The 24,027-nt window shown below is 44.3% G+C and overlaps 2 protein-coding genes across 2 annotated transcripts in view; both read right to left on the bottom strand.

Moving 5' to 3' along the window:
* Nucleotides 1–12,005: 12,005 nt before the first annotated feature.
* LOC136624524 (zinc finger protein 585A-like) overlaps nucleotides 12,006–24,027 on the bottom strand; it is a 38,589-nt gene continuing 26,567 nt past the window's right edge. Inside the window, exon 7 of the mRNA XM_066598508.1 lies at nucleotides 12,006–14,738. Within this exon, the coding sequence (XP_066454605.1) occupies nucleotides 13,699–14,738 (1,040 nt within the window). The 3' untranslated portion in view covers nucleotides 12,006–13,698. The remainder of the gene's footprint in view (nucleotides 14,739–24,027) is intronic.
* LOC136624455 (uncharacterized) overlaps nucleotides 19,329–24,027 on the bottom strand; it is a 16,830-nt gene continuing 12,131 nt past the window's right edge. Inside the window, exons 2-6 of the mRNA XM_066598435.1 lie at nucleotides 20,835–20,967; nucleotides 20,322–20,501; nucleotides 20,109–20,232; nucleotides 19,962–20,026; nucleotides 19,329–19,591 (exon numbers count right to left, since the gene is read on the bottom strand). Coding sequence (XP_066454532.1) covers nucleotides 19,373–19,591; nucleotides 19,962–20,026; nucleotides 20,109–20,232; nucleotides 20,322–20,501; nucleotides 20,835–20,912 — 666 coding nt within the window. The 5' untranslated portion in view covers nucleotides 20,913–20,967 and the 3' untranslated portion in view covers nucleotides 19,329–19,372. The remainder of the gene's footprint in view (nucleotides 19,592–19,961; nucleotides 20,027–20,108; nucleotides 20,233–20,321; nucleotides 20,502–20,834; nucleotides 20,968–24,027) is intronic.

Below are 24,027 nucleotides of genomic sequence, written 5' to 3'. Positions count from 1 at the left end.
CCGAGGAGAATCTACCTCACCTCTATGCGTATATACCGAGGAGAATCTACCTCACCTCTATGCGTATATACCGAGGAGAATCTACCTCACCTCTATGCGTATATACCGCGGAGAATCTACCTCACCTCTATGCGTATATACCGAGGAGAATCTACCTCACATCTATTCGTATATATCGAAGAGAATCTACCTCACCTCTGTGTGTATATACTGAGGAGAATCTACCTCCCCTCTATGCGTATATATTGAGGAGAATCTACCTCACCTCTATGCGTATATACCGAGGAGAATCTACCTCACATCTATTCGTATGTATCGAAGAGAATTTATCTCACCTCTATGCGCATATATCGAGGAGAATCTACCTCACCACTATGCGTATATATCGAGGAGAATCTACCTCACCTCTATGCGTATATATCGAGGAGAATCTACCTCACCTCTATGCGTATATATCGAGGAGAATCTACCTCACCTCTATGCGTATATATCGAGGAGAATCTACCTTCCCTCTCTGTGTATATACCGTGGAGAATCTACCTTCTCTCTATGCGTATATACCGAGGAGAATCTACCTTCCCTCTATGCGTATATACCAAAGAGACTTTACCTCACCTCTATGCGTATATACCGAGGTGAATCAACCTCACCTCCATGCGTATATACTGGAGAATCTTCCTCACATCTATCCATCTATACTGAAGAGAATCTACCTCACCTCTCTGTGTATATACTGAGAAGAATCTCCTTCACCTCTATGCGTCTATACCGAGGAGAATCTACCTTCCCTCTATGCGTATATACCGAGGAGAATCTACCTTCCCTCTATGCGTATATACCGAGGAGAATCTACCTTCCCTCTATGCGTACATACCGAGGAGAATCTACCTTCCCTCTATGCGTACATACCGAGGAGACTTTACCTCACCTCTCTGCGTATATACCGAGGAGAATCTACCTTCCCTCTATGCGTATATACCGAGGAGAATCTACCTCACCTCTATGCGTATATACTGAGGAGAATCTACCTCACCTCTATGCGTATATACCGAGGTGAATCAACCTCACCTCTATGCGTATATACCGAGGTGAATCAACCTCACCTCTATGCGTATATACTGAAGAGAATCTTCCTCACATCTATCCATCTATACTGAAGAGAATCTACCTCACCTCTGTGTGTATATACTGAGGAGAATCTACCTCACCTCTGTGTGTATATACTGAGGTGAATCTACCTCGCCTCTATTTGTGTATATACTGAGGTGAATCTACCTCGCCTCTATTTGTGTATATACTGAGGGGAATCTACCTCGCCTCTATTTGTGTATATACTGAGGGGAATCTACCTCGCCTCTATTTGTGTATATACTGAGGGGAATCTACCTCGCCTCTATTTGTGTATATACTGAGGGGAATCTACCTCGCCTCTATTTGTGTATATACTGAAAAGAATCTCCCTCATCTCTATGCGTCTATACTGAAGATAATCTTCCTCCCCTCTATGTGTATATACTGAGGAGAATCTACCTCACCTCTATGTGTATATATTGAGAAGAATCTAACTGACCTCTATGTGCATATACTGAAAGGCTGTAAAGTACATAAGGAAGCAGCCATGGACTGCAGAGATGAAGCATGTCTTTAAGGCTAAGAAGGGGCTGCAATCTCTAGTCTGGGTTTAAATTTAAATAAAAATAAGCATTACATGTAGGGCTAAAAAGTGAGCAGAGTGGGAGGGGGTGGCACATTCTGCAGAGGGACATCAATACATGCAGTCTGAGCAGAATCTAACGCTTTTCTATGTGTATACATATTTATTCATGCACAGCTGTCTGTGCATGAAATCAGACTTGGCTTTGAATTCCTAGTCATTGTTACAAGGCTTGTATAAAGAGTCTAACATTGATTTGAAGAAATGCTGCCTTCCAATAGGTGGCGCTGAGGATGTATTGTTCCATCTCCCTTATTTGCATATTACCCAGAGGAGCATGAATGGCCTTATAAGTCTCCTCACTCACTGCTCTCCCTAAGGAGAAAATAGAGCATTTCTGAACTATAGAAAATTAACTCTTAGGATTGATTCACACGGGCGAGAAACTCAATCAATTTTCAGATGATACCATAGGCAGTAAAAAGCAGATTATAAAACCAATGATTTTCAATGGTTTCCTTCCCATCAACGATGTTTTCACTGATGTGATGTTGAGAAGAAAAAAAAAAAATCGCATCATGCTCTCTCAGCGATGTGTGATTGTTTATCTCCCTTGTGTCCCCATTGAGCCGATGCGATTTTAACATTGGAAAGTCCCGTTGACTTTATTGATAAAGAATGCATGATCTTATCGTGGGCGGCAGCGATGCGCTGTGAGGTTACTCTAGAAAAAAAAAGGGGGTCGCTGCCGCACAAAAATCGCAATTGCCAGTGTGAAGCTAGCCTTTGGGTGGTTGTATACAGGATAATTCTTGGGTGATGAAGCTTGTGCTTTCCCACACATTGTTGTTCAGTTAATGGGGCGGAGCGCCGGGGATCTCTTCTGTCTGCCCGCCTCCATCACTGTGAACAGGCAGTCACTCATAGATGAACCACTGCCTGTTTACTTGGGCCGTTTGTCATCGGGCTTTTATGCCTGGATAAAATGAACAACTAACGATACACAAATGAATTCCCATTTACCGTTCAATCGTTGGCCGTCTTTACACTGAATGACCGTCGTTCAGCTTCACATGTTCCAATAACTGACTGAAGGATAAGGCCGCCTTCACACTGCAGGAAACACTGCGGAGATTCCACAAGGCGAGAGAATCAGATTTTACAAATCTCCTGCTTATGGAGCAGATTGTCCAGCGCTTCCCGCTAAATACTACAAACAGCACATCCAGCCGGGAGCTGCGAGCCGAGAAGTTCTGGGGGATTTACTGGTTTCAGAAGACGGAAGATTCTGGAGCGACGAGACGGCTGCTGCACCTCCCAAACCCCAGAGCATCAGTGAGCCGGCGGCCGCGAGGAACGGGGTAAGACTCCTCCGGAGCGCCGGCAGAAGCTGCTGTCCGTCTGCAGCCGCTCAGCAGAAGGGGCTCCCAGGACTAAAGACCTCATGGGGGATTCTGGGGCCGCAGGAGGCAGAAAAAGGGTCATTTTGTGGGGATTTGGGGAAAGCGCTCGTTCTATCAGTTGTGTCACTTATTTATATTCTTCTGGGGGGATTTTGTACGGATTGTAGAAAGCGAATTTGTAGTGGAGGCCGAATAATCCTGATTGTAGCTGGAGATGTTCTCTGCCTTCCGGAGGCTTCTATTCCCAGTCATGTTACAGGCCTGCCAATAGGGGGCGCTGCAGAGGCCTTGTACCATCTCCTATGTACATCCCAGACCCCCCCCCCGGAGGAGCGTTACATGGCCGCTAATCTGCTGCACCTCCCCGGGGTCTCCACAAGGGGAAGCTGTGACCCCCACATACCTCCACCTGCAGCCGGACAAGAGCCGTGGGGTTGTTCTGTGCTTACAGGACCTGTGATGATATCACCGTCATGTGATCAGTGTGTGGGAGGAGACAAGGGGTCACATGACCAGGTCTCTTCGCTCAGTGGATGCAGGACTCTGCTGTGTGAGGATGTATTCTGAGAGTGGATGGAGCAGAGCCGAGCGTGTGTGAGACGGAGGAGCGGAGCCGAGCGTGTGGGAGACGGGGGAGCGGAGCCGAGCGTGTGTGAGAATTTCCATAGTATGAAATAAATGATATGCCTTGTTAGAGGCTAACCATATGTGGATAAAAAGGGTGGAGGGACTTACCCAGTGCCCAGTGGAGGCTCCAGTAAGGAACACTCCACTGGCACCCCGATGTCCTGGTATGCTCTTTAATGTGTGGTGGGCACCTCTTGCCCGTCTTTATCCTGTGGATCCAGGACAGCTGGCTTGGGGAGTATATGCCAACTTTCAAAGAAGTGCCTCTGTATTAAAGAAAAGAAAGGTTTGGTACCATATTAGCCAGTCAAGGTAAAGATGTTTGTGTTTCTGTTTCAGTACTCCTGGCCTGGTGACTCCCCCCCAACAGTAATTTAGGGACTATAAAACTTTCCCTCCCTTATCAGTGTCTAAGGGTCAGCTGGTTGAGTAGTGAAATGTAACAAGCCACTCCCAGCTGAAGTCCTGTAGCCAGAACTTTAAAGCCAGTCATTACCGACTGTCTGTCCGCTGTCTCAGATACTATGTCCTCCCTTTTTCTCAAACTTAACTTCTCTAAAACTGACCTCCTCGTCTTTCTGCCTTCCAACCGACCTCCCCTCAACACCTCCATTCCAGTGTCTGGCATCATAATAACCCCCAAACAGCACGCGCGCTACCTTGGGGTCACACTGGACTCTGATCTCTCCTTTGCCCCCCATATCCAATTTCTGGCCCAAACATGCCACATGCACCTCAGGAATATTGCTAAAATACGTCCGTTCCTCACCACAGACACGCTAAAGACACTTATGGTTGGCCTCATCCACTCCCCACTTGACTGCTGCAACTTGCTACTCATCGGCCTCCCCCACACCAGACTCGCTCCACTCCAATCCATACTAAATGAGTCAGCTGGGCTCCTTTTTCTATCCAGCCATTACTCAGACGCCTCTGCATTATGCCAGTCCCTGCATTGGCTGCCCATCCACTGCAGAACTAAATTTAAACTCCTCTACCTCACTCACAAAGCTCTGCATGGCGCCACGCCAGCATACATTGCCTCCCTACTGTCCGTACACCACCTAGCCCACTCACTCTGATCTGCTAACACACTCTGACTAAACACCCCTGTAATACGAACCTCTCATGCTCGCCTCCAGGACTTCACCAGAGCAGCACCCATCATCTGCAATGCTCTACCCCAAGGCATGTGGACAATTCCCGATGCACAAAATTTCAGACGTGCCTTTAAAACGCACCTCTTCAGGGAAGCATACCAAATCCCCTGACCTAGTCCCCTGACCCTCCCTATGACTCCCCACACCTTCCACCCTGCCTATCACATATGACCTCTACCCCTGCACTTCCTTACCACCCACCCCATTTGCTTTCTAATAACTGATTTCCACATGAAAACCCCTACTGCCTATGTTCCTCATGCCTCGCTCCTCCCTCACCCCCCCTTGTACCTTCTGTACCACCCCCACCCCATTTGTTTAAAACTGATTGTACCTCACATTGTAATTGTTGTATTGTTTTGCATTTATCGCATGTTTGAAAGCGCTGAGTAATAAGTGGGTGCTATGCAAATAAAGATTATTACTACATAAGGTGGAAATGCAACGCGTCTCATCGCTCTACGGTGTTTTTCTCAAGCATCTTGAGAAAGATGCCGTAAAGCGTTGAAATGTGTTGCATTCCCACCTTGTGTCTATATTTGTCACAATAAAATAATGTTATTGGACTTGCTTTGGTGGTAACCTTGGATGCCTACCTTAAGGAGCGGAGGAGAACTTTTTTGTTTCTACTTATGGTACATTTCGTATGAAGGGTCCTTTTGTAGGCAGGGAAAGCAGGCCTTCATTGCCTTCCTAGGGCAAGAATTCCTGGATTCTTGACAAAAGAAATCTAATTAAGTAGGCCTGGTGTCTTTAAGATATCATGAGAGGTCAGTATGACTTCTCATCAGCCTTAAAGGGGTTGTCCCGCTGCAGCAAGTGGGTCTATACACTTCTGTATGGCCATAATAATGCACTTTGTAATGTACATTGTGCATTAATTATGAGCCATACAGAAGTTATAAAAAGGTTTTCACTTACCTGTTCCGCTGCTGGCGTCCTCGTCTCCATGGAGCCCGCCTAATTTTCGCCGTCTAAAATGGTCGAATGGCCAAATTAGACGCGCTTGCGCATTCCGGGTCTTCTGCTTTCTTCAATGGGGCTCCGTGTAGCTCCGCCCCGTCACGTGCCGATTCCAGCCAATCAGGAGGCTGGAATCGGCAATGGACCGCACAGAAAAGCTGCGGTCCACGGAGGAAGAGGATCCCGGCGGCCATCTTCAGCCGGTAAGTATAGAAGTCACCGGAGCGCGGGGATTAAGGTAAGCGCTGAGCGGTTTTTTTTAATGTCCCTGCATCGGGGTTGTCTCGCACCGAACGGGGGAGGGGTTGAAAAAAAAAACCCCGTTTCGGCGCGGGACAACCCCTTTAAGTTAATTATAAGTAAACAGTTCCTAGAATTGCAGAGACTATAAGTCAGTCCAGCTTATTGTCAAAATGAACCCCAGGATCAGTGTGTGTGGGGGAGATGGACAATCAATGTGCAACAGTTGGTGGTCAATGTTCCAGAGGGTTTATGTTGGTGCCAATTCTTAAGTAAAGATCACACAGAGCCAGGGAGGAGTAATTTTGTGCCAAACTATATGTGGCTATATGATTTTACTATGTAATACATCTTGTGCCTCCCTTTTCTATACATATTGTACTGCCCATTTATTTTACCTATAAAAAGGGTGAAGGCGCAGCTCACCTCCAGAGCTGATACCCTTTGTCAGAACAGAACAATGTGTTGTCCAGTCTATTCTGAAGGGTGTGGTCCTATGGGACTTATTTTTACCTTATTTGGAATTTCCTTTAAACCCTCAGTATCACTGCAGCACTCAATTGCCTGTATTCTAAAACCAATCTACTGTTCCACCACTAATGGGAAACCTGATGACCTGTGTAGCGCAGAGTGCTAAGGCAGACGAAATGCAGTCCTAAACTCTCGTTCATGACCTGAAGGTTGTAAATTCAATCCCTGAATGGTACAGGTATCCAGCTCAAGGTTGACTCAGCCTCCCATCCTTCTGATGTACTTATTTATGTTTTCTCCTTATGCGTATAATTACACTCTTTTCTCCAGATACACTGCACAGCGCTCCTCTATGTTCTGTACATCTTCAGGGTAAGTGATCCGCACAGGCGCTTTCTCAATGCGTTTCCTGTTGATGTAGAATTGCAGAGCCCAGATGTCACGTACGACCTGGGTGCAATGTAAACGTCGCGCAAGCCAAACGCAAGACTCGGTCTACATCAGAAAAATGAGAAACGCTATGCTGCAGTAAAACCCCTATTCAACAAAGGAAAACACAAAATAAGAGGGACAACTGACCCTGCTACTAACTGAGAAAGATCCCTACCTAACAGCAGATTGACCGCTGGGATAAGTGCAAATCTGCTGAACGCCTCTCGGCCAACTACCTGACCCAGACAGTAGGCAAGAAAGAATTCCAAACCAGAGTATGAATAACCAAGAGAAAGGGAAATAAAGCACAACTTAATTGAAAGATGCACAGCACACTCCAGGAGGATCTGGACACCGCTCCAACCACCAAGACCAACTGAACTGAAAGCAGGACTTGTGAGCAGACATCCAACAAGGACTGACAACCACCAAAACATTTACTTAGAATACCAACACACATAAGCAGATGGAATAGCCAAAGTATGTATGAGGTATTGGTTCTTATTTAAGCTGCTTAAGATACTTAAGCTCACGAGCCCATGAAAAGGGTCCTCCTTTTCTCGTGAGTCCCTATTCTAACAAGGCAACCTAACCCAAAAGTGCTGCCTACAAGCGGGGCGATTGTCTCAGAAGGGACGGCCCCATGCTGGAACTTAGATGCCGGTCTCACTCTAGTTGCTATAAAACATATATGCTGAACAGGACACAGTTTACACACACAAATAGACAAGGGACATACACCTTGAACAGGGAGCTGATCACACCAAGTGTCTGGTCACCTACACAGACAACGAACATTTCGCTGTTCACACCAACAACAGGGAATCCCACCCAGAACCTTATGCAAGCAAGCAACACCACAGCAGAACATGCATGACTCCCAAAACCAAGGTTCTGAGAGGAAATTAGGTAAAATAGCAATAGAAATAAATGACCAGCACCCTCTAGAAAGAGAGGCTGGTATTTATATGCAGCAGGCGGTTGGTGATTGACAGGTTGGAGAACTCCACACCAAGCAAGAAAAATCATCCCACAGCTGTGGAAGTGTACTTCTGAAAGCACATAGAACTAAATGTCCCAGCAGCACAACTTAACACCAGCCGATTCTTCTATAAGTTCACATCAGGTGCAGCATCTGCTGACTATCACATGATGTGAGGAGCGAGGAGAATCTTCCAGAGAAAAGATTAGTATTCTCATTACAACCTTTGCAGCAGTAAAGTGACTCTGAATTGGCTACATTTGGAGAAGCACCAGACCCTCTTTATCTGCTCCAGATTATAACTGCAAGGTAGTGTGCTATGGGGTCTTATTGAAGGATGAACTCGATCAGTTTATTCACACTTATAAGATCCTTTAGCCTCGGTAGAGTTCCTACTTCACAATGTCATTGATAACAGAAGATGGGCGCTGAGCTTATGCTGCCAAAATGGTCCCGTCCCAGAATTTGTACCTTCTGGACTGAGTTAATCTTCTTTGTAAGGTGGCCACCTCCAGCATCATCTGCCCCTGCGGTATTACTGATGGCTCCTCCTGAGGAGAAGTGGAAACATCATACCTGTATATTGTGATACACATAATTACAGTGTTGAGATGTATGGAGAAGAGACTCTCTAGACTGTCTCAGTGCCGTAATATGTTTGATTATCTCCAATAAAAGTATCCCCAGAGGTCTGTGGTGATAGCTTACCATTTAAAGAACACAAGCATGTAAGGTTTTACACATTTATTAGTCATTGGTAATAAGTTTTGAGACTTAATTCTATACATAAGGGCTCAGTCACACGGGTGTTTTTTCGTGTGATTTTTCTTTTGTGCAGAAAACTGATGCGCACAAAAAAAAAATCGCGTGACTGAAGCCGGCATCACGGCTGAAAAAACGCGGCTAGCAGCGTTTATCAGCCCAAAGGGCTCGGTCACACGGGCGCTGCCCACTATCCTCTGCCACAGAGGAGAATGATATTCGTCCATTGAAAGCAATGGGCTGCCATCAAGTGCTGTATTAATTTTTGGGGGAAGGGCTCCAAAAAAAGTGTAAAAAATATGTATACTCACCTTTTTGCAGCTGCCGGAGATCAGCCGCATCCAGACGGCTCTTCTCCTGAACTGCTTTCTGTAGTATTCAGCAGCCAGGGATTTAAAATCTCCACCTGCTGAATGGGCTGCCTCTGATTGGTCACAGCCCTGAGCCAATCAGAGGCAGCTCTCACTCACCTATTCATGAATGGGTGAGTGAGTGCTGCCTCTGATTGGCTGAGCACTGTGACCAATCAGAGTCAGCTCTCAGCTATGGAATGACAGCTGAGAGCTGCCTATCGCATCGGTGAGGGGAGATGAAACTTTTTTTAAAAACTTTTACGGGATAACCATTATCCATTGGATAACGGTGATCACGTGATCATGAACAACTCACCGCAGCCCCCTGTGACATCTCCAGCCTCTCGTCTAAAGCAATTTTATTTGACCTTTTTGTAGACCTGAATAGTTTCATCAGGAATTTAACAGTACGTCGCTATTTTGCGATTCAAGACTGTAAAAAACCCGGATTTTAAAAAAGGGGATTAATAATTTTACACTGGAAGACCCAATCACAACGGACTTGAAATCGGTTAGCAGGTTTTACCCATTAGAAAGTAGGGGGAGGTTTATTGAATCTTTTTACCATAATGTATTACAAGATTTTTCAGATATATGCAATAATGAAAAGAATTTAACATATAACCTTAGCCGGCAACAACATCCAGCAATACAAAGTTTGGTCCAAAATACGGACGTAGTGATTAAAAAGGCGGCTAAAAGGGGGTGGTATTGTTATTATGGATCGGGTATATTATGAATTTGAAGCTTCCCGCATCCTGAATGATTGTAATTATTATAAAAAATTAGACCACCACTAGAGATGAGCAAACCTATTGGCCACGCCCCTTTTTCACCCGAGCGCCGCGATTTTCGAGTACTTCCGTACTCGGGTGAAAAGATTCGGGGGGCGCCGTGGGTGAGTGGGGGGTTGCAGCGGAAAGTGGGGGTGCAACTGTTCCCCACTGCTACCCCCGCTCCACCACGCCTCCCCCCGCCCCCCGAATCTTTTCACCCGAGAATGGAAGTACTCGAAAATCGCGGTGCTCGATCGAGTAATTACTCGAAGCGAGTATATTCGCTCATCTCTAACCACGACCCCATGGGGATTATTTCTTTGAAATTATACCAAATGGTGGATGAGGCTTTGGAGAATAATTGTCTCTCAAAAAAAGAGAGAGACTTCATTTGTGTACAAAACCCGGAGATCCCATTTTCTATTTCTTACCGAAAATCCATAAGGATGTGAGGACACCTCCGGGTAGACCTATAATAGCGGGGATTAACTCCATAACAAGTGCTCTCTCGCATTTATCGATAAACACCTCCAAAAACCTTGCCAGCTTACATTACAGACACCGGACATGTTTTGTCATTATTGAATCCATTGCCATGGGAAGATACCTATATTTGGTGAACTCTTGACGTTACGGCCCTTTATTTGAATATTGTACATAATCAAGGCATTGAAGCGGTAGGATATTTTTTGGAGAATGACCCTTTAATGCGAGACAGACAGAAAATTCCTGTTAGATGCAATTTTATTTATCTTGACTAATAATTATTTCACATACAAAAAGAGCTTTTATCAACAAATTAACGGACCGGCTATGGAGACGAAGTTCGCCCCCAGCTACGCTAATCTAGTAATGGGTTATTTTGAAATGAATGCTTTTAAAGATAACCGCATAATTCTATATAAACGTTTTATTGACGACATATTATTGGTATGGGAGGGTGAAGATGAAGATTTGAAGTTATTTATAACCAAAATTAATCAAAACTCCCACAATCTGGAATTTGTTAGTAATATTAATATAAATGAAGTGGTTTTTTTTGGACTTGGTGATTTCATCAAAGGATGGGGTCATAAGTTCAAAAACTTACTTCAAACCCACGGATTGTAACATCTATTTAAACTTCAGGAGCTGTCACAAGAAGAGTTGGAAACAGAACATTCCTTATGGGCAGTTTAACCCTTTCCAATCCACTGTCTGACCTCTGAAGACATTATGATTTAAGGCTGTACAGCTTCAATGTTGGAAGACATCTGTCAGGGTTCTCTTACTGTATATTGCCAGCCTCTCTGCTGTCGGAGCCTATCCAACGTGTCACCTCATGCAGTACTGGCTTTAGCCAGCATATAGCGCCATTGTATAACAGCAGAAAAAAGTAAGCCCCCTAGGAAAACCAGGATACAAATTGGACTGGAAAGGGTTAAGCGTGTAAAAAGAAACTGTTCATCTATGAAAGTTTTTGAGGAACAGGCTTTGGTGTTGAAAGCCCATTTCAAAGAGAAAGGTCATCCGATTGACATAATAAATACAGCAAACAATAAAGTGTGTGCAGAAATAAGCACCCAAGGAAGACACCTTATGTCCAAAGTAAACAAATCTGATGATTCCAAGAAGAGTTTATTATTTATTACAAAATGTAACACTCAGCATAAACAGATTGAACAGATATTAAAGAAAAATTGGGAAATTTTAAAAAGAGATCCATTTCTTTGTAAAGAAATTTCAGAATGTCCTAAAATGGATTATCGTAAAAACAGAACCTTACAGAACATAGTAGCACCGTCCCATCCGGGAAAAAAGTACCATATAAACTCAAGTATAAGCCTAGTTTTTCAGTACAAAAAAATGTGCTGAAAAAAAAAAAGCCCTCGGCTTATACTCGAGTGAGGTAAAAAAAACCCCACAATCTTCACCTCCCAGCCGACGTCTGTGTCCCCGGCGGTGTGGCAAGCTACTTCAGACTGTCATCTCTCCGGCTTGGTTTTCAATTACCCCACTGTCAGTGCTGTGTAACTAAGCGCTGTGATTAGATCGAGCGCTGGCCAATCACAGCCGGCGCTCAATCATTCACAGCCATTCGGTGAATGACATCACTGAATGACTGTGATTGGCAGGTGCTCGATCCAATCACAGTGCTTAGTTATGCAGCACTGATGGCAGCGGAATTGAAAACTGAGCCAGAGAGAGAACAGCGGGGAGAAGTCTGAAGCAGCTTGCTGCACCGTCAGGGAAAGCATCGCGCCGGGAAACCGACGCCGGCTGAGAGGCGAGTATTGCGGTTTTTTTTTTACCTAGTATATACTAGAGTATAGCACGGCTTATACTCGAGTCAATACGTTTACCAGTTTTTTGTGGTATAACTTATTGACTCTGCTTATACATGGGTCGGCTAATACTCGAGTATATACGGTATTTGAGGACACACAAAGAAGATATTCCAAGTAACGGCGCAGTTGGGGGTTTTAAATGTAATAAATCACGCTGCAAATGTTGCCCAATAATTACTCAAGGAAAAAAGGACTTTTTCTTAAATTGCGAACAGAAGTTTTTAAAAATTGATCAGTTTTTGAATTGTGGGTCTAGATTTGTAATTTACCTATTGGAATGTCCGTGTGGACTGCAGTATGTTGGACGCACGATCAATACCCTTAGAATACGCATGAATAAACACTGTTTCAATACTTCCACAGGTCTCCTAAAGCACAGCGTCTCGCGGCACTTCATGGAGAAACATAATAAAGACCACACAAAACTAAGAGTGACCCCACTAGAAAGCATTATACCCAAATATATTGGATTTTTCGCTTGGACACACTAATTCCTAAAGGTTTGAATACAATTTTAGAAAAGTTATAAAAATTACGAAATAACACATTTATTCCTTGTGCTATGTGTAGAACACGTGGGGCACGTCATTGCGCACTGTGTCTGTTATCACGCAGCGTGGGACGCAATGTGCGTTCCAGGCGGCATCGCTTGATGACGCGGACGTAAGAAGCATCATCAGGATGCGCCTTAATGGTGCTGTACGCAGAGGAGAGATGGAGGATTCCTCTTGGGTAAATCATCCATATGGTATGTTATGAGCACTATATAAGACATTTTATGTGCGATATTTGTATGCTTGAGAAAGGCGGACTTTTCCGCCGAAACGCGTTGCATATGTTCGTTCCTATATTATTTTTACTCTGCTGTTGGACCTCATTAGGGGCCTTTTTAGGCTATTGGTTTTAGTGAATAAAACCTAATCTTCATGGAATATACCCGTTGGTGGAGATTTATTTAAGGTACTTCCATCTGAAGTGCAGTGAAGGATTTTTTTCTTCTTTATCTTGCAATTTTAAAAACAGGGTTTTTTGTGCAGCACATATATGAATGAAGACTTTCATCCCAAAATGAATGCCCCTGTTTGAGCATGCTCGTCTAAGGCTGCTACTCGATCGAGTAGCAGGCTTATCAAGTAACTATGTACTCGCCTGAGCAGCATACACTGGGGCAGGGGGGGCCAGTGGGTGGTAGGGGGGGAGCGAGCGTGCTACCATTGGATAACAGTGATCATGTGATCATGAACGCTCACCGCAACCCCCTGTGACATCTTCAGGCTCTTGGCTACCTTTAGTAGCCAGGAACAGGGAGAATTGAAATTTCCTGGGCAATCCTCGACTTTTGCACATGTGTGCTACCTTCGGGAACCGACAGCATGGAGCTGTCACGTCCAGAGCCCGCGTGGTTTTAATCCTAAGAAGATGGATGTTTTTATGTCCTCTAGGTTTAAAGCCCAGTCAGCTAGGACGTAAAAACACTATGGGCGCGTCACTAAGGGGTTAATTAACATTGGTTTCTGTGTAAAACATTTTCCAATATCAGAACAATGATTAAGGCTTAACCCTTGTATGAATTCTCTTATGTTTAACAAGAGCTGATTTATTGTTAAAACATTTCCCACATTCAGAACACAAATATGGCTTCTCCCCTGTGTGAGTTCTCTGATGTAACACAAGATTTGCTTTTCGGTAAAAACATTTCCCACAATCAGAACATGAATATGGCTTCTCCCCTGTGTGAATTCTCTCATGTTTAACAAGAGCTGATTTATTGTTAAAACATTTCGGACATTCAGAACATGAATATGGCTTCTCCCCTGTGTGAATTTTCTGATGTAACACAAGATTTGATTTTCGGTGAAAACATTTCCCACAATCAGAACATAAATATGGCTTCTCTCCTGTGTGAATTCTCTGATGCAACACAAGGTTTGATTTTCGGTTAAAACATTTTCCACATTCATAACATGAATATGGCTTCTCCCCTGTGTGAATTCTCTGATGTACAGCAAGATGTGAATTCTGCTTAAAACATTTTCCACAATCAGAACAAGAATATGACTTCTCCCCTGTGTGAATTCTCTGATGTAACAAAAGATGGTCTTTTCGGTTAAAACGTTTCCCACATTCAGAACATGAGTATGGTTTCTCCCCTGTGTGAATTCTCTGATGTAACACAAGACATGCTTTTCGGTTAAACAGTTCCCCACATTCAGAACATGAATATGGCTTCTCTCCTGTATGAATTTGCTGATGTACAGCAAGATGCGATTTCTGATTAAAACATTTCCCACATTCTGAACATGAAAATGGCTTCTCTGCTGTGTGATTTCTCTGATGTTTAACAAGATTTGATTTCTGGTTAAAACATTTTCCACATTCATAACATGAATATGGTTTCTCTCCTGTGTGAGTTCTCTGATGTTTAACAAGAGCTGGTTTATTGTTAAAACGTTTCTCACATTCAGAACATGAATATGGCTTCTCCCCCGTGTGAATTCTCTGATGTACAACAAGATTTGATTTCTGTTTAAAATATTTCTCACATTCAGAACATGAATATGGTTTCTCCCCTGTGTGAACTCTTTGATGTTCAACATTTTTTCTATTAATTTGATTTTGTTTAACATTCCGTAATGAATCAGAAGATGGAACCTGTTTAGAAGGATCAGAGGATAGATCTTTGCTGTGAAGGGCTGAGGGCATATTAGGAAAAGTAGCAGGCTCTTCATATGTATCTTGCATGATACCAGGATCTTCCACTTTGCAATATGTTAATATCAGATGTTCCTCTGAGCCCCTGGTGTCATCATCTACCAAGAATAAAATGGATTATAATATTTTTGTATATTACATTACAATTATACTGATATTTGATATTATTGTACCTGGACGCCACCATAAACTAGGGGTTTACAGGAGAAATGCCCCTCTTACACCCCAGCCTCTGATAGGAGCTCCCAAGGCTGGCAGGTCCTAGTAGCACAGTGTGCATAGATTAGTGCCTTCTCTGCAGCCTTAGGCTCAGGGTAACATTTCTTCTTAGGCTTACATTATGAGATGTACATGCTGCAATGTTACCACTGTAACATGGCAGCATTAACATGCAATAATGTAAGCCTAAGAAGAAATGTTACCCTCACCCTAAGGTCCCCCACTCACAGCTGCCAGCCTCACAGCTTCTGCTCTGTTGCGTGGATTGTCAGCTCTGTGTCGGTCCGGTTCCCCGCTCATAGCTGCCACACTCAGAGTTTCTGCTCCGGCGCCATTAGTGTTAGGTTCGTGGATGCTGCCCTTTACAGCTTCTTCTCAGCCGCCGGGACTGTGGGATCTGTGCCAGCAGCTCCCCCACTGACAGCTGCCGCCCTCAGCACTTCTGCCCCGCCGCCGAGAAAGCCACATCAGGTGGGGGGGGGGGGGGGGGTGAAGTACTGCGGTGTGTGCTCCTGCACTGGCCAGCCGCTGAATACCACTGTCTCTCTTCCTGGGCCTGACGCCTCCCTGCAGCCGCCGGTATGTGGAACTGAAATCGGTAGGGGGTAGAGGTGCCTGTTGTGGAGCGCCGGCGGCGGCGCAGGAAAAGCGGGTTCAGGACACTTTTGGCTCAGTGCAAAAACATTGAGCCGGGTTGTGCCTTGTGCCTCGGTGGCCAGGAAGGCCATGGGAGCTCTGGCTGTGCATTTGCACCAGGGCCCGCTGGATCTATTTTCCGTCAACTTGCCGTGCCTTTCCAGGACCTATGTGTCAGGCTGCTGTGCAGCCAATCAGGTACAGGGGGCATCACCCCCCTGTCAATCTTGACTCCACCAGGAATTCCTGGTGGCGTTGAGATACAATAATACCCTGATCGTTTATGACATTTGTATATAAAATGTTCATACAAATTGTAAAGCTTGTATTAAATTTCAAACATTAAAAGGGTTTTCCCATTGACAGGAGCCACAATAATTGGTGGAGCACCTATATACTGACAACCATCCTACTAGACTGATTATTTAAGCAAATATGCTTATTTTTGTGTTTTTCATCTCTCAATTAAATTTAGTACATACAGCTGGAGCTCTCAGCTGCTGCTCTTATCCTCGGCTCATACAGCTTTTAAGGTTACAAAGCACAGGAGCTTTTAGAAGAAAGTATCACACATTATTCAGGCTTCTTTTGAAGAGTAGGAACACCTCCAGTTTTCATTTGATGGACACATGACAAACAGTATAGGAATCACAGAGAAGTGCAACGTGTTTTGGAGGCCTTATAAACAGATTCACCTCCTTTTTTAAGCATGGAATATAGAGATGTAAAGCCCCCATATGCTTCCATGCTTACTCTATAACCGAACCTAGAGGCTCGCTGGTGCCTGCAAACTCCTCATCCAAGTAAGAGCATCCTCTATTTTTCTATAAACCACCCACTCATCACTGGGTGAATTGCTGATGTGCTGGACATTGGGGATATGAAGATACATATCCTTGATGTCGATGGATGACAGAAACTCTCCTGGTTCCATGGACGTAATGGGAAATCTCAACGACTCCATGCAGAAGTGTTGAGGCTGGACATATTGCTTTAACCTCTTTAGATCCAGAACAGGTCGGACAGTGCCGTCCTCCTTGGGTAACATGGAGAAATTGGAATAAAACCCCCTGCACTGTTCTAAGGGGAAAACAGGGACAATTACGCCCTGAGAGGAGAGTGTGTGTATCACATAAGCCAAAGCATTGGCCTTTCAAGGAGAAAACGGAATTCTGGAACTGAAGAAGCAATTTTGGGGGTGGGTGGAAAACTCTATGGTATAGCTCAAAGAAATGAACTCCCGAGAGAGTTAGATCTCCCTGATTAGGGAAAGCCGTCCTCCCACTCTGGAGTTCTTAGTTTGGGACTGCCATACACAAGGAGGATTAGGTAGAGGCAGACTTGGAGTATAGTGGTTGGGGACAGCAGAACAGACGTGGTTTGTAGGAGAGCCTTTGGTTTTGGTCTTTGAAAGATTTTTTGCTATCCAAAGTCTGGGAGGCTGGAACGACAAAAGTAACAAAACTGAAGCCTCTTCTTCTGTGCAGAATCATGCACGTCTGGCTTTTCCAGGGGTTTGCCATGCCTAAGAGTATCTGGTTGGGGGCTCGATATAGGCAGAGAAGTACGGGTGAGGTGGTAGGAGTGGAGTGAAGAAAGGTGGCTGTAGTGCCAGTGGTAGTGGTCATGGTCATGGGAAGCAAGAGAGGGGGGAGAGAATACTCACCTAACTGCCAAAGACCGTAGCGCTCTGGGATTTTCTACTGTGCTCAGCTGCCTTAAGTAGGAAGGGAGTGCTCAAATAGGAGGGCCACTATAGCTGGAAAGTCAGGTCTTCTGAGGGCCGAGCCAGCAACAGAAGGGTTAAAGCCAGCCTGTTTGCCATTATCAATGAGGTAACAGGGAGAAACCTGAGCTAGTCCTGTAATCCCAGATCCGGAGAAATAACAGATGAATACCAAAGAAGAAACAGTTGATGGGAGCAGCACAATTGGGAATCTTCAGGAAACTTCTTATAAAGTAAGTACGAATTCTGGTAGGAGCGTGCACTTCTACAGCTCCCCTACAAGATTGAGTATAGGGTTGTCCTGTTGGCAGTCTACATATTGGTGCACAACAGCTGAATACCAGTGAATTAAGAAGTCTGCTTCCTACAGACACTAAGCTAAAACTGATTAGCTGGCTTTTGCGGAAGCTGACAGGAGGAGCTAACACTTTTTTTCCTAGTGGCAGTAGCTATACCCACGGTCTTCAGCTGTGTCTAACAATGCAATGATCGAGAAATATAAAATTTAAAAAAAAAATCTAAAATTGTTATATCTACATCCTTAAAGGTCTTCTTAGGTCTCCACCAGAAAAAAAAACCAAAACTATGCAATGAAAGAATTGCATTTATTTTGGTCACTTCAAGAAAAACATTCAATAAAAAGCTATAAAAAAGTAATGTACTTAAAAATGGTACCAATAGAAACTACAGGTCACCCCACAAAAAATGAGCCGTCACACAGTCCAAAAAATAAAAAAAATAATGCAGGTAAAATACAGTGTTGGAAAAACATTATTTTTTCCAAAAAGGTATTTAATTTTAAAGCATTATTACATATAAAAGACTGCATAAATTTGGTATCACTGCACTCCTACTGACCCACAGAATAAAACATGTCATTTTTACTGCACCATGAAAACCATAGAGATTGCTCTCTAAAATTCTATGTGGAGCTGCTGTGGTCTTTTCCCATTTCGCCCCACTAAAAGATTTTAAAAAGTCTAACAATACATTATACAGCACGTTACATGATATAGATATTTCACCCCAATAAATAACAAAGTTATGATTTTTTGAAAGTGGGAGTACCGAAACTGCAGAAAGTGTCCTGTACGCAGGTGCATCAATGATCCTTGGTGATGCGTTTCAGACCAACACTTCGTCCTTAGTCATACTATATGCGTATCTTCCCTGGAGAACCATTTATACTAAGAGCATGACAATGGAGTCACCCCACATCATACAATCACAGATCCGTGGGCGGCCCATGTACCAGCAATATAGTAAAATACCTGCACACACAAATAATACCGTCCGGCAGGGGATTAATAAGACAACTACAGACATATCAAAGTTGTGTTTCTTCAGCTAAAATGTTTTCCGATACGTTAAATAACAATTTTCAAATTAAAGAATATATAAATTGTAATATCCGATGTGCGGTCTGTATGATCACATGTGATATCTGTAAGTTATCCTATGTGGGATGTACGTGTAGAAAACAGAAAAGTAGAATATTGGAACATTTGCAGGATACCGTGAGGCACATTGGATCTTCCATCTGTAAACACGGTGCCTATAGGGTTAAACCTTAGAAGGAAATAATGTTATTAATTGTATCACTATGCACACGACTTGTTGATATGTTTGTAGTTGTCTTATTAATCTCCTGCTGGACGGTATTATTTGTGTGTGCAGGTATTTTACTATATTGCTGGTACATGGGCCGCCCACGGATCTGTGATTGTAGGATGTGGGGTGACTCCATTGTCAGAAATGGTTGTTCATACACTATGACTAAAGACTGAGTGTTGGTCCGAAACGCGTCATAGGGGGCGCATTCTTTCTCCGATTTGTGACTTTTTTAATATGGATTTTAAAACAGCTGCTATCTGGAGTCTCCATGTGCGGGACTGATAGACTTACACTAAATGTGATTTAAATGTTCCCTTAATTTGTTTGAGAAGCATATAATGAAAACAATGCTAAGATTGTCTTTGGCTGAAAAAGGGAATATACAGCTGAAAACCCCGACAACACAGACTCTTCCCTACATGTAGTCTCACCTGGGGGGTCATCTGTAGGGATCCCCTCCTTACACAACTGATCCCCCCTCACATGTGTCTCTGTAGCATCAATAGGGATCAGATCTTCATCCGGATTCACAAGCTGTGAAATAAATATTGTAAAAGTCATCACACAGTTGGAGAAGTCGTGTGGAAGGTTTTATATGGGCAGAAAAGGTCATTAATTAGTATGAGGAGCCGGAATGACATGACAGCAGTAGTGATCTGGGCCAAATAGCTGCAGGTCTCCTGTATAACTCCAACCTGTAGCTCCTTTATTCCAACCAGAAGTCTCCAGAACCAGAAAATAGTGATAAGATGCGGAGATCTAATGTCTGCGGTCGGCTGTAATCCTGCCATCTCCAGCTTTCTCATTACACAAGTATCAGTCATATAATAAGACTAAACACAAGACCTTCCCAGCCGTCCAACAGACCACAGGGGAGATTTCACGAGACCTTCTCTCCATCTACCTGATCATCCTGTGGAAGAAGAGGACGGGGACATCTCTCCGCTGCTGTTCTCTTACTGGATCTACCTGCAGAAAACACAGACAGCCACTGAATTCATTCTCTACATACAAATAATAAAGGCCGTGTGGATTTAGTCCTGTCTATTACCTGGTGATGGGGGGCGCTGGTGGTCCTCCATCATGACGTCCTTGTACTGATCCTTGTGTCCTTCTAAATACTCCCACTCCTCCATGGAGAAATAGACAGTGACGTCCTGACACCTTATAGGAACCTGACAACACAATGATACCGTCATCACCCAGACACGTTATACCGCCATAGCGTTACTGTATAATTTCTCAGCATTCCCAGCAGCATCACCTCTCCAGTCAGCAGTTCAATCATCTTGTTGGTGAGTTCTAGGATCTTCTGCTCATTGATCTCCTCCAGTATCAGGGGGTGAGGTGGAGGCTCTGTGATTGGGCTCAGGGGTCTTCCCCATCCATCAGACACCGGAGCCTGACAGCCATCACTAGAAGTCTTCTTCACTACCGTGTAATCCTGTTTATGGGGAGATACATCCATAAATATCCCTGCAGACATTCCCAGAGTCCTTCATGTTTCCAGTTATGGCCAACAATTAGTAAGATTCTCCTCACATCTGTGTTCATCATCTCCGTTGTTCTACACAGGAGCAGAAGAACAAAATGATCAGAGTTTTCGTTCTGTTAGATGACAGACCATATTGACTCCCAACAAACTCCAATTGCCTTATAGTAGATCTGTTGAGTTGGTTTCTGTCATTCTGCCCCCCCCCCCCCCCCTCTAAAAAAAAAGAGAGCAACCACTTCTTTTTTTTCTGGCATTTATGAATGAATCCCCAGAATCTCTCACCTCTCCTGTAAGTTGGAAGAGTATCTCTAGGGTGAGGGTGAATATACTCTCCGCCATCTTGTCCCGGTTCCTCTCCATCCTTGTCAGGTCAATCAGGAATATTATCTGATATAGAAGATATCAGCCGACGATCCTGAATGGAGAGAAGACGAGACAATGTAAACCACCCCAATGTAAACCTCTGTATTATAGAGGATTCAAAATGTGATCATTCTCAGTAAGAGAAACCAAGTAATCTTGTCAATATGTTACTCAAGATCCGAAGAGGCATATATATATTTAGATATATATGAAAACGGCACAGACATGGTGTGATCAATTCGCCTTAAAATAATACCAGAACAGGATGAGTAGAAAAGTAAATACTTAGTCCACTGATAAGGGATGTGAAAGTTTTATGGTCTCTAAATTGGTGTTAGGAGGTCACCAGGCCAGTGTGTTATCTCTGCTCCAGATTTCGCATATTATCCACTGATGTAAAAAGCCCCCTCCTAGGTTTATTCCATTCTTGAGAGTATCCAGGATGGTTATAAGATTCTATCCCCAAATTCTTCTGTGATGCTGAGGTTTGAAATTTCCTTTTGGTATGGTAACTTTCATATGTTGTGCTCATGACTAGAAAAATTCTCTGTCTTTCTTAATTGTGTGGCGATGAGATCTCATCCTTGCTCTAAGTTTTTGTCCTGTTTCTCCAACATAAAGGCCTACAACAGGACATTTACTACACAGGATCAGGTACACAACATTGGACGTGGAACTTGTGAATGTCCCCGGGATCTTGTAGTCCTGCTGTGTGTTGGGGATCCGTATCCTGTCCGCGGTCAGTATATGTGAGCAGGTCTTACAGCTCCTTATATTACAGGGATAAGTTCCTTTGTGTGTGGCAGAGGGCAATGCACTCCTGACTATAAAGTTCCTCAGACTTCGAGTTTGCCTGTAACACAGGAGCGGAGAGTCCGGGAATATGGTTTTCAGACGGTCATCCTTGTGTAGGGTATGATGGAGTTTCTTTGCCGTTTTCCTTGGTACCTCCAGCTGCAGATTGTAGGTCTCTACTAGAGGCACACAATCGCTTTCTTCCTTCTCTGTGTATTGGAGTAGTTGATTTCTGGGTATCCTGGTGGCTCTGGTGATTTGGTCATCAACTGAGTTGGGATGGTAGCCCTGATTTAAAAATGTCCTTTTAAGATGGTTTAAATGTTCCTCTCTGCCTATTTGGTTGGAGCAGATCCAGTTATATCTGATAGCCTGGCTGTAGATGATGGACTTTTTGATGTGTTTAAGGTGGAAGCTGTCCCACCTGAAGTATGTGGGCCGAATAATGGGTTTTTGGTATAGGGATGTCTGTATTGAGTTGTTTTAAATTATTATGGTGGTGTCCAAAAAGTTGAATATGAGTAGCTTAATGTCTGGTTTATGGTGGGATGAAATGCATTGAATCTCTCATAGAATTTTATTAGTTGTTGTTCTGTGTTGCTGCAGATGATTATGATGTCATCAATGTAGCGGAAGTAGGCCAATGGTTTGTTGGAGCAGGAGGCCAGAAAGTCATTATCCAGTTTTGCATAAAAAAGGTTGGCATCTTGCGGTGCCCCATGGTGATTCCAGTGAGTTGCAGGAATATCTCTTTACCTTTGTGTGTGAGGATGAATTTTGTGAGTTCTAACACGGATTCAGAAGCAACCCCATTGGTTTCAAGGTGTGCCTGGCAGGTGGTCAGTCCATCTTTGTTTGGGATGTTGAAGTATTTCACATTCATGGTGGCCAGGATGGTGCCATCGAGGAGGGGACCTATGGTTGACAGTTTGTTCAGTTGGTCCTGCAAGTAGCTAGTTGTATTTCTCACCAGTGCTCACTGGTACGGAATAAAAATTGACACGTTAAACCCCCCCCCCCCTCCGCGCCCTTTTCGGCGTTGCCCAAATCTTAGATAAAAGTAATAATGTAAACTGTGTGGTATTTCCGAAGACAGGGGTAATTACGGGGGGCCTGGTTGGGATGGGCACATGGGGCAATAAAACCTCATGCTTTTTGGGGGTATTTCATGACCTCAGCGGCAGGGATGGGGTGTAAAAAGTGGCGCTCTGTGAGTCTCCGTAAGCTTGCTGCAGTGCGGCGGTCTCACACAGAAGGCGCTCAACAAGCTGCTCCTGGAACTGCATGAAGGCGAGCGTTCCCGGGGCTTCTTGTAAATTACGTATTACAGGTAGCGGTCTGAATAACGCCGAGCTCACGGGCCGTATGTGGAATCCGCTTGCGGAGGCCCGCAGTGGGTCCCAGCTGTGAGCCCGGCCATGGCGCTGCGTACGGCCGCGTGATGTACTGCGCATAACTGCCTACTCACACAGGCGGTCATGTGCAGTACACCTTTTTTTGTTTGTATTTCCCACACCGTTGCTTAGCGATGACACGGGTACCAGCAGCCCGTATACAATGTAGTTATGTATGGGCAGAGGGTATATCCACGACCATGGAGCACAATGGGCTCTATGTTGCGGATATCCGCAGTAAAATAGAACCTGCTGCGTTCTCTTTTCTGCGAGTGGATTACGCAATTCCGACCCACTAATTGAGCGGAATTGTGTAATCCAATGTGATTGATCTGCGTATTACCGTGGATCAGAAGCATGCGGAATCTGTAATTCCTATCCTGTCATGTGAGACCGGCCAAAGGTAGATCGCTACCTTTTTATCACGTGACCGACGACCGCTCAACAAGGTCACTGCTCCAGGAGCTCGGCGACCGTTGGTCGCTGGGAGCAAGGAGATTTTAAATTTCCTGGGCTCCCTGACTCCTGCGCATGTGTTCGGTGTTTTGCCGGCGGTTGCATGTGCAGAATCCGGGAAATTTCACAGAGGAAGATCGCGTTGGGGTGCAAATACAGAGGCCTCCGGTAAAAGGCTTCATCTCATCTCACCGATCGCATCGGTGAGGGAAGATGAAGCTTCACCTTTTTTTTAACTTTTACGTGATCGCCATTATTCATTGGATAACGGCAAACACATGACCAGGAACCGCTCACTGCAGCTCTCCATGAAATCTCCAGGCTCTCGGCTAAGTTTTGTAGCCAGGAGCAGGGAGATTTTAAAATACCCTGACAATCCACAGCTTTTGCGCATGCGCCCGACATTTTGGCGAGGGGCACGTGCGCAGAAGCTGGGGTAAGGTCCACGGATAAATCCGGGGGCCTTA

The sequence above is a fragment of the Eleutherodactylus coqui genome, chromosome 4, assembly GCF_035609145.1.
Source record: "Eleutherodactylus coqui strain aEleCoq1 chromosome 4, aEleCoq1.hap1, whole genome shotgun sequence".
Taxonomy (NCBI): Eukaryota; Metazoa; Chordata; class Amphibia; order Anura; family Eleutherodactylidae; genus Eleutherodactylus; species Eleutherodactylus coqui.
Note: the sequence above shows the minus strand (reverse complement) of the source record. Positions and strands in the feature narration are given on the sequence as shown.